At 38.7% G+C, this 11,546-nt stretch overlaps 1 protein-coding gene across 2 annotated transcripts in view; it reads left to right on the top strand.

Moving 5' to 3' along the window:
• The window catches only part of slc38a11 (solute carrier family 38 member 11), a 72,600-nt gene that overhangs the window by 11,517 nt on the left and 49,537 nt on the right, over window positions 1-11,546 (top strand). For both annotated transcript variants that reach the window (XM_048598989.1, XM_048598988.1), the window contains exons 3-5: window positions 6,107-6,181; window positions 6,310-6,444; window positions 8,160-8,225. In XM_048598989.1, the coding sequence (XP_048454946.1) occupies window positions 6,121-6,181; window positions 6,310-6,444; window positions 8,160-8,225 (262 nt within the window). In that variant the 5' untranslated portion in view covers window positions 6,107-6,120. The remainder of the gene's footprint in view (window positions 1-6,106; window positions 6,182-6,309; window positions 6,445-8,159; window positions 8,226-11,546) is intronic.

Raw genomic sequence — 11,546 nt, 5'->3', positions numbered from 1 at the left:
ATAGGAGCAGGAAGCCTTCCTGCTCCTATGATGCTGCTTGGCCTGCTGTGTTCATCCAGCTCTACAGCTTGTTGTCCCTTATGTAGTGCTGGACAATTCTAGCACAGAAAGCAAAGCTTACAACTTACTTCTTTGACAGGGCTTAGACAGTTTAGTGGGTAGTATGGTGGAGAAGAGGCCTGTCCTTTTTCCACAGGATGCCACACTACTAGATCCAGCCAGGCTGGACACAGATATGACGAGCATTAGCCTCCTTGCTACAATGCTCCAATCCAGGCAACATCCTCGTATATCTCTCTGCATCCTTATAGTGCAATCAATTCTTCCTACAGTGTGGTGACCAGAATTCCACACTATACTCCAGCTGTAGATTAATCAAAGTTTTGTACAGCTCCAGAATATCATTCTTGCTCTTATAATCTACTCCACAATTCATAAATGTATGTGTCCTGTATGCTTTCTTAACTATGCTATTAATCTGCCCTGCTGCCTTCAGCTGTCTGTGGACATGCACCCCAAGATCCTTTTGTTCCTGAGTTTCATGATGTCCTGCCATTCACTGAATGCTCCCTTGTCTTGTTACTTATTCCAAAGTGTATCTCCTGTCAGTTTTCATTGTTAAATTCCATCTGTCCATCTCACCAAACAGTTAATATTTTCTTGTAACCTAAGACATTCTTTCTCACTGTTAACCATCCAGACAATCTTCATGTCATCTCCAAATTTACTTACGAAAATTGGAGTTGTGGATAGTGACAAGGTTGTCAAGGTTTACAGCAGGATATCGATCTGTTAGAAAGTTGGACAGAGAAATAGCAGATGGAGTTTAATCTAGAAAAGTGTGAGGTGATGCATTTTTGGAAGGTCAATTGCAAGAAGAAAGTATGGAGTAAATGATAAGACCTTAGGAATATTGATATACAGAGGGATCTTGAGGTGCAAGTTCATAGCCAGCTGAAAGTAACGACACAGATGGATAAGGTGGTTAAAAAGGTATAATGCATGCTTGCCTTCATCAATCAGGGCAATGAGTATAAAAGTTGGCAAGTTATGTTGCAGCTATATAAAACTTTATTCATGCCACGTTTGGAACATTGTGTGCCGTTCTAGTCACCACACTATAGGAAGGATGTGGAGATCATTACCAGGATGCAAAAGGCGTTTACCAAGGATGTTGCCTGGATTGGAATGTATTAGGTGTGAGAAGAGGTTGGATGACCTTGGACTGTTTTCGCTGAGCAGTGAACTGGTAGAAGTGTATAAAATTGAGAGGCATAGATAGTCGGTCTTTTTCCCAGGTTTGAACTGTTAAACACTAGTGGGCATAGGTTTAAGGTGAGAGGGAGAATGTTTAAAGGAGGCGTGTGAGGCAAGTTTTTTAACACAGAGGGTGGTAGGTGTCTGGAACGCATTGCTGAGAGGAATTTTGACCATCACAAGAGTGTGATAGACAAAAACATTTGAGAACCCAACATCATCCAAGAAAAGGAAGTCAGATTTGACACCCATCTACCACCTTAAACATTCATTCTTCCACATAGTTAGGAAAGAATTTAATAAAGGAATTAGAAGGGTGAAAAGGGGTCATAAAAAGTCATTAGCAAACAGGATTAAGGAGAATCATAAGGCTTTTTATACATGTATGAAAAGCAAGAAGGTGGCCAGGCAAAGGGAATAGAGGGATAGGCACCATGTGCAGGCAGATGGTGTTAGTTTAGAATGGCATTATGGTCAGTAAAGACATGGTGGGCCGAAGGGCCTATTTCTGTGCTGTATTGTTTTATGTTCTGTGTGGGAACTTGTCAAAAGCTTGCTGAAATTCATAAAAACAACATCAGCTGCACTATCCTCATTCACACATCTGATCACCTCCTTGATAAATTCCATCCAATTTCTTAGGCATGATCTCCCTCTAAGAAAGTCATGCTGACTATCCCTGATCAAATCTTTGCTCTCCAAATGGAGATTAATTCTCACCTTTAGAATTTTCACCAATCATTTGCATGTTACTGTCTTGCCTGTGCCAGATCTCTGAAAGGGCTAAACTAAAATGAAGAAACACAGATGCTGGAAATCTGAAGCAAACAGAAATAAAAAGTGCTGGAGAAATGCAGCAGGTCTGACAGCATCTGTAGAGACAAAAACAGAGTTAACAATGAGTCCAGGGACCCTTCATCAGAACTGGTAGCAGCTAGGAAATGATGGCATTGATGCTGACTCCTCCCTCCATATTCATAAATGACTCCCACACCCTCAGGTGCTGTCCCGCATGGGTTGCTCTCAGCAAAACCATCCCATTCTCAATTCTTCATAATCCCCGTTATCATCTATTCATTTTCTCTCCTTCCCTGATTTACTATCCCTCCTTTTCTCTCTGTCTGAGGCACTGTCTCCATTTCTCCATCTCATTCTTTCCTGTCTCCACCTCACTCCCCAGTCATCAGCACTGATACAACCATTACCCAGTTGTTTTCAGTTCTGATAAAGGGTCACTGGACTTGCAGTGTTAACTCTTTTTTTTTTTTTTTTGTTTCACCACAGATGCTGCCAGATCTATATCCTGCTGTATCCTCTAACAATCCTCCTCACTATCTGCAGTTCCATCAATCTTTGAGTCTAATTTACTAATTAGACCAACTACATTTTCCTTCAAATCATTTTAGTAAGTCACGAACAGCAGAGGTCCCAGCACTGATCCCTGTGGAACAGCATTTGCCACAACCCACCATTCCGAAAAGCATCCTTCCATTGCTACCCTCTGTCTCCTATGACTAAGTCAGTTCTGTATCTATCTTGCCAGCTCACCCCAATACCATGTGAATTCAACTTTTGTACAATCTGCCATGAGGGACCTGTCAAAGGCTTTACTGAAGTCCACTGTAGACAACATCAACCACATTTTCCTCATCAACCATCTTTGTCACGTCCTCAAAAAACTTAAGTTGATGAGGCACGCACAAAACCATGCTGTCTATTGCTAAGAAGTCCATTTGCTTCTAAATGCGTATAGATCTTGTCCCTGAGAATCTTTTCCAATAATTTCCCTACCACAAACGTGAGGCTCACAGGCCTGTAATTTCCAGGATTATCCCTGTAAACCTTCTTAAACAATGGGACAACATTATTCTCTGGTTCTCTGTGATCTCACCTGTGGCCAAAGAGGATACAAAGATGTCCTGTCAATGCTCCAGCAATTTGTTCTCTGGATAATCTGGAATAGATCCTATCAGGACCCAGGGGAGTATCTACCTTAATACTTTTTAAGACACACAACACCTCTTACTTTTTAATAGCAACTTGGCTTAGAAATTTGACACTCCCTTCCCTGAGATCGTCTTCCAACAATGCCTTCTCTTTGGTGAATATCGACACAACGTATTCGTTTAGGACCTCACCTACCTCTTCTGGCTCCACAGATTCCCTCCTTTGTCCTTGAGTGGGCCAACCCTTTGCCTGGCCATCTTCTTGCTTTTCATACATGTATAAAAAGCCTTAGGATTCTCCTTAATCCTGTTTGCTAATGACTTTTTTATGACCCCTTTTAGCCTTTCTAATTCCTTTATTAAATTCTTTCCTAACTATGTGGAAGAATGAATGTTTAAGGTGGTAGATGGGTGTCAAATCTGACTTCCTTTTCTTGGATGATGTTGGGTTCTCAAATGTTTTTGTTTATCACACTTTTGTCTAATGCCTTGAAGATGATGAACAGATTTTGGAGGGTTTTGAGGTAGACACAGAATATCCAGGCTACATAGCAACTGTATTTATACCACAGATCTTTTTAAATATCTGATTAATGGCGAACTTTGGATGGTTGATGGTGGAGGGTTCAGCCTTTGTTATTCTGTTAAACATGATTACATTCTCTCCTGTTGTAAATGGCCATTGCCTGGCACTTGACACTTGTGGAGCACGAGTATAACTTGCCACTTATCAGCCTGAGCCTGAATATTATCCAGGCCTCGATACATACAAAATATTCTACATCCATCATTTGAAATGGTATCTCCTTATTTATTCTCTAAAAGCCTTTAATGATTTTGAACACAACCATCGAATTTCACTTGAACCTTCTCTGTTGTACAGAGAATAATCACAGTTTCTTTCATCACATTGGAGCCTTTTATTCCTGGTGCCGTTTCTGCATCCTCTGTAAAGTCTTTACATTTGTCTTAAAAGTGTAGTAGCCAGGATTGGCCATTTGACTGCAAAAAAGGCATGAACAGTGTTTAGTAAGTGTTTCAGCAGGACATATTTGCTTTTGCACTATTTGGTTCTATTTATAAATTTAAAGATCTCAACCTTCTGAACTTGTCCTCCCACCTTCAAAAACTTGTGAACATACACCCTCGAGCCATGCTGTTCCTGCATGGTTTTTAAAATTGAACCATATTGTTTACCATGTTGTCTATGCTCATTCTTCCAATAGATGAATCACTTCACATTTCTTTGTATAAAAATGATTCCACTGTGCATGCCCACTTCTCTTTCAGTCCTCCTGAAATCAACCCTTCTTACTGATTACTATATTTCTGAATTTCATATCGCACGCAAACTTTGAAGTTATGTTCTGTATATCCAAATATTAATATATATTTAAAAGAGCAATCATTCCAACACTTCCCTCCAGTTTGAAGAAAAGCTGCTTACCACTGCTCAGTGCCACCTACTATAGTTAATTATACATCCAGAGAGCCACTGTCTGTTTAAACCAATGGGCTTCAACTTTTTATGTAGTACTTTACCAAGGCCTTTTGAAAGTCTGTATATTCACATCAACCACACCATCCTTATTAATCTGCTTAGTTACACACAAAAATATTTAAATCAATTTAATGTTATCCATTATCACTGTTTTATTTTTGGAAAACAATCCTTCTGATTAGCTCGGGTGAGGTGCTCTTAAACCTCCAAGATAACCAGTGAAATACATTTGGTTTTGATTCCTTTATCTTTATCTCTAATGCAACATTTTTACAATCACTGAGGGTCTATCTGGTTCCATCTGTTAGATCAACACATTTTCCACTTTTGTGTCATATTGATCAAACCCTTGTCAACACAGAGTTGCTTCTTGAGCCCACTGTGTTGTTAATTTTATTTGTTTCACTTGGTATCACATGTTGCAACCTCTACTAATCTGCTGTTATGACTTGGACCACAATTTCCAATTTTCCAATGCAGATTTGAAATATATACTGTTACAACACTTCTATTTGTGCTTTCATAAGATTGAATGTTGGACAGAATGGTGACAAGATGGTCAGACTGTTTAAGGGAGTAGCTGATATTCCAAAGTAAACCAAACTTAAAATGGTTCCCTGCATTCTCTGACAGATGTTTCACATTATTTTGATTATCCCAAGTGCTGATACAGATAAGATCTATCGTAGGGTAATTAGTCTGAGAGAGGTTCAGATCAAAAGCTTAAGTTTTCTCAATTAATGTAACTCAATTACTCATTGCATTAACGACTTGAGGCCTTGGGGGTGATTTAGAATTTTTTTTAAAAGAAATAGTCAACCAATTAATGCACTGGAAAATAAAGTATTCCCCATATATTCTGCAATATCTTTATTGTTTTGATATCATAATTAAGGGCATATGTGCAATAAAGTAGTATCTTTGTAAGGTGGATGATGTATGAATAATTTGGATTATTTAATTAACATGTTATAATGTAATAGTCCAATTTGTAGCCTGAAAAACATTCATTTTAATGTTTAAATGTAAAACATTGGACTAAAAGAAGATGAGATGGCATGAATTTAAACAACTACATCATATATTACATTTTCATATAAAAATATGAATTAGAAGTAATGTTTTATAAGTAATATAGATTAATGATGCAATAGTTGAAATGCTTTTTTAAATGTTCAGATATGCACAATGAATGATTAACAAGGGCAAATGGATTTTAACGTAGAAGAAAGGATTTTACATGGTAGAGATATATTACACTCAGTTTAACTGCTATTTTTAATTTATTTTAAAAAATATTGACACAAACATCAATTTGTTTTAATCAAAAACACTGATGCATTCTTCTGCTCTCACAGAATGAATTCACTGTATTCTTTTGTCTGTTTTTGTATGTTGTCAGGACTACCTTATTCAATGAAACAAGCTGGTTTTCCTTTCGGAATACTGCTCCTTTTTCTGGTTGCATATGTAACAGGTAATCCATTCTAGGAATTGTATTTTTAAACACTTCATTAATACTTAAATATACTACAGAATGATAGCAATTAAAGATTAATGTAATAAAATTTTAAATAGATAACAATTGTTCCATTCTGTACATAGATTATTCTATTATACTGTTGATTAAAGGAGGGAACCTGTCTGGAACAACTACTTATCAATCTCTGGTGAACAAAGCTTTTGGTATAACAGGTTATTTGATCCTTTCATTCCTGCAATTCGTGTATCCTTTCATTGGTAAGAGTTTAATTTCTACTCTGGTTAATCACTAAATTTCTTCCAAGGCCTGTAAAGATGACAACTATATATTTTTGAAACATTTAAGTAATGAACATTAAATAAGCAATTTTTGTAAGCAAATTAGCAATAGATCAAAGTTTTGATTACAAAGAATGTTAAGAGTTCAAATAGGTATGTTCAAAAATTCTGAGAGAAGTTTTGAGAAAGTAAATGAGGAAAAAAAGCTTTTTCAGTAACAAAATTTTAAGTGTGTAATGTTTTACCTGAAGCATTCTTGAAAGCTTTATCAAGGTAAGCAGATAATCTTTCAAATAGGAAGCAAAAAGTATATGTAGAAAAGGCAGGGCCAAGGGGAAAACTAGTTGATTCTTTAAGTTGGAGACTTCAGAGGGTTAATATGAATTTAAGTAAATAGCTACTCATGAACTTTTAGACTAATAAAAACATAGTTGAACTCATAAGTAACTATTTAACAGACACCACCCTCCCCCCATCACCGGAACCAAAACACCAGACCTAACACCCATTCTCCCTGCCACCCCATCTTTGCTCCCTACCTGAAGTCCCAATACCTCCCAACCACACTAATTTACCCTAAATACGGCATTACTTACCTGGTACCCTTGCACCCTTACCCACCTGATACCTTACCCCCTTCCACTGGGCATCCTCCCCACCTGCCACATTACACAGATGACACCTTACTTCCCTGACACCCTACCTTCCTATTACCCTCACACCATATTTATCTTATGTACTTAATATTTCACAGCAGCTAAAACAAAGGCTTTCAGGATCTTTACATTTTGGAATATGGCAGCTGACTGCTCTGAAAGGCAATGTGATTTACCTTCTTCTGACAGTTTTGCTCAAAGAAAGAACTGTGATTTCTGAGGGAGCCCTAATTGGAATCTCCTCTCAGAAATGCGGAATGCCCTCTTTACATAATAAAGAAGAGCTGGACTGGCAATCTCATACTGATTGGAAAACCCAGCCCCTAGCATTTCTGGTGGGAACCACACAGTTCAACCCAAGCACCCTACACAAAATCCTCAAATAAATCAAAGAGGTCCCTGCCAACTGTCAATAATAGTTTTGGTAAAAGCAGCTATATCTAGACATGAGACAAAAGTAATGTATAGCACTGGATAGACCAAAGTGGCTCATGTGTTCAAATACCACTGTCCTGAAAGTATTCTATAGAATCTGATACCCCTCTGTGAAAGTTTTTTGTTTAGTTATTTGTCCAAATCTGTTGTATTAGCCCCTTTGCCTCCAGTAAAAGTTATTTTGGGGAAAAATGTAAACCTAATCTCGCATGATATTTCGATATTTTGGTCTTGACTACCCCAAACCTCTTAAATTTACATACTGGTACGAAGCAAAAAAGGAATAATTTTCATGAATAGAATCCCTACAGTGTGAAAACAGGCCATTTGGTCCAACAAGTCCACACCACCCCTCCAAAGAGCATCTCTCCCAGATCCATTCCCCCACCCGTGCATCTCCCATGTCAAACCCACCTATCCTAAACATCTCTGGACACTACGGGCAATTTAGATATTCAGTCTTCTACAAAATGTTAAACAGACACTCAAAAGGATTAAAACTTTTTGATTATTTAAGTTTCCAAGTTTGTGTTGGAGTCTTGTTCTGTTTCATTATCATGTGCACATGAATCCAGTTTGTAAAATGCCATATTTAATTTGCAGCTATGGTAAGCTACAACATTATATCAGGAGATACATTAACAAAAGTATTCCAGAGAATTCCAGGAGGTAAGTGATTTCTTTAGGATTGCTTAATAACAGTAAAGTGGAACATAACAACCAGGTTCATTTCAAAGTGAAATATTGAGAGATGAACTGAATAAAAATAAAGTTCAACCCCCACACTTTTTTAGTCAATGTTCAATCTTCTCACAAGAAAGGAGCTCAGAACAGCTTTCTCATGAATAAAACAGGTATCTGAATAATTTAAAATCCTGCATGTCTTTCAACTATTTTTGCTTATTCTTACCATGTGCATTGTTGCACTGTCATAAGAACAGAGACAGAAACCTACTCACAGCTCTCCACCAATGTTGCTGAGCAACCAGCTATGACAGCACTCTAAGTTGTGTACTTCCTGTGGGGACAAAACCTCTGCTCACATACTCTTTCTGTTACCTTTACTTATGCTACCTTGGCATATCTTTTGGAAAAATAACACCGTTCATTTTTATAAAACACTATTTTGATGAACATGAACACAGAACTTATTTTTATATTAAAATGTATGAATGTAATTTGATAAAATACAATTTGAATGTACATTTATATGTATATTTGCTGCGTCCTTAGAGCGTTTTAAGTGTTTGAGACTGGTGTAAATATTACTGACTACCATTGTTGATTTACAAAAGCGATTGTTTTCTTCTTCAGAAAAAGAAAATTGTTTCAATACGTGTTGAATGTTTATCTTGTTGCCGTGTGCAACTCAAAATGTAACTCAAAAATAAGGAACGTTTACGGCCCAGATTTTCCAATGTAAAGGTAATGGGTACAGCAGCATTGTTAGGAGTTCTGTGCAGGAACATGCGGAATTCCTGACACAGCTGACTCCACAGGAATTGCATGGGAAGCTAAACATCTGATGGACAATTACCCAGTGTCTAGAACCCTCCAAAAAATACCTAACAATGAGTGTTGGACTCATCACCATAACCCCTGAACCCAATAACCCTCTCAGATCCTGATCACCCTCACTCATACCTGATACATCTCCCACCCAACTCCTATTCCCTCCCTACTTAATCTGACCAGACCTACTCTAACCTAACCCCTTGCCCACTGATTAGATCCACCCTGAGCCACCAACTTCACCTCTCTGGCATACTGCCACCACTACCATGATCTGTCCACCTGACCTACTATCGACCCTCGCCACATAATGCCCTCACCCATTTGATACTTTACTCCCTCACATACTAAATCTCCCAAACCCACCTCTGTATTTCTCATGCACTTGGGACTCTTCACCCCCACCCTTCATTTTGTATCCTCACCAACTAGGCACCTGTACTCCCTAGTCCATCTGGGTTGAGGAGGTGGGGGGGCAGTTGCAGAATTGGGGAGGGATTTATGGGGTGGTTCCAGCACAATCCTCTCTGCTGCCTGCCTGAATTCTGAGATTCATCTTCACTGCTTCAGCCACCAAGGCTCCTGGCTTGGATGTTTGCCCAGAATACTGCAAAAAGGTTAAGTGGGCAACTGCAAGTCTGTTCTGGTTTGGAAATAGGGATTCTGACTTCACATGGAAACTTCAGGGCAATACTTTGAACTTACTGCTGTAGCTCCTCTCATGATCCTGAATTGTGGTTGTATCACTATTTCTTTAACATTGCTGGGTTAAAATCAATGAAGATAATAAATGATTTCCTCCATTGTTAGCTAATGTCACCATCATCAATTCATAGCATGATATTGGAGGAAGGGTGTCATCAACACAATTTTCTTCTGCTGGAAAAAGGAAACTTGATAAAACATAGTCCAGACTTTTTAATGGATAGTCATTCAACATGAACTCCAGTTGTGAAATTGAATGACCTGAGTCTAAAATTAAACACCCTCAAACTAGTTTCAAATTAGAATGATTTATATTTTCTCCTCAGAATACCAGAAGTTTTACTTAGATTTCTAAGTAAAAACAGTATTGCGGAAAAGCATCTCATGATTACCCTGTCTGGCTATCCACAGCATAACGGCCTTTTATTCCCTTAAGGAGAAAAGAAAAACATATTTAAAACTTATGTATACAAAGAACCTTTTTGCTGCAACAATGGGACAATTGTGGGCAAGGCTTAAACTGACTCCATGGGGGTTATGTAACTGCAAATTGATTTGCTAAATGTGCAGAGCTATTAAAGACTATACAAAATGTATTTGCTTATGCATAGTGTGGTATAGTTCCTCAGTCTACTTGGAAATATGTGTAGATTTTGTTAATCAAATCCTGTTTCAACCACAACTTCCAGCAAGTGACTTTTTTCCTTAACCATTCTACCAAAATTTCCAAGATTGAATCTGGGATCTTCCCAAGGAAGAAAGTGAAAAGTTGTAATATGTATCAATCTTCAAGGGTGCAGCCAGCATTGGAATTATATGGCCGCTTAAAAATATGCATCAAAATATGCAAACAAAAATTGTTTTAATATTTCTAAAAGCTGCACATAGAAATGTATTTTTCAGTCTTAGCAAAAGCTGTTCTGAGTGGGAGCTATTTGCCGAAGCAAGAGATGCCAAGGAACTGTTGAGGCACAAAGCTGAGTCTGATGAATTATATTCTTTGAGTATGTGGGCTGGTGGTAGGAGTCATATAGGAACCATGGCATTTCAGCAGCTGTTAACAGGATATTGTTAGACTGATTAAGATCTAATCTAACATCTGAATAATTACATAACTGAACACCCCAATCATCCCAATACCTTGACTGACCTCATGCCCCTTCTGACTATCCTCATGACCCAACCTGACTATCCTCTGACCTCCTACCTCCTGACCCGACCTAACCAGTTTCACCTCCTCCCCCTGATCTGATCATGTCTCCCATTTCATTAATCACTGACCCAACTATCCTCAAATCCCCAACCATCCACTTGCATCCCCCAGACCTGAATACCATCCAACTATGCCCTGAACATATTACCCAGTTATCCACTTCACTGGCCTCCACCATTTGCCCACTCACCCAATAAACCCTACCTATTTCCGTCCAATCCTACTCACTCACTTTACTCCCTTTCCACTTAACCATTCACTCACTCATGCATTAACTTCTCCACTCATTAATGCTCAGATAGGACCTTTAAATTTGCTGTTACAGCAGCTAATGGCGTAGAGAAAAGCAACTCTACCCTCGACTCTACTTCACTTTGACAAAGATCCCTGATGGACACTATATTTCTGTAGAAGTTGGGAATGTAAGCCCTTGGTAGAAATGCTCAGCAATATTGAATTGGGGGGGGGGGGGGGGGGGGGGGGGGGGGGGGGCGGGTAGGGCGTCTTCGGGTTGAAAAAGCTGGGGCAGAATGATGCCGTGGTTGCCAGATGGGTGGAGC

Source organism: Rhincodon typus, chromosome 7 (assembly GCF_021869965.1).
Source record: "Rhincodon typus isolate 14 chromosome 7, sRhiTyp1.1, whole genome shotgun sequence".
Classification (NCBI taxonomy): domain Eukaryota; kingdom Metazoa; phylum Chordata; class Chondrichthyes; order Orectolobiformes; family Rhincodontidae; genus Rhincodon; species Rhincodon typus.
The sequence above is the reverse complement of the archived record's forward strand: the minus strand, read 5'-3'. Positions and strand labels throughout refer to the sequence as shown.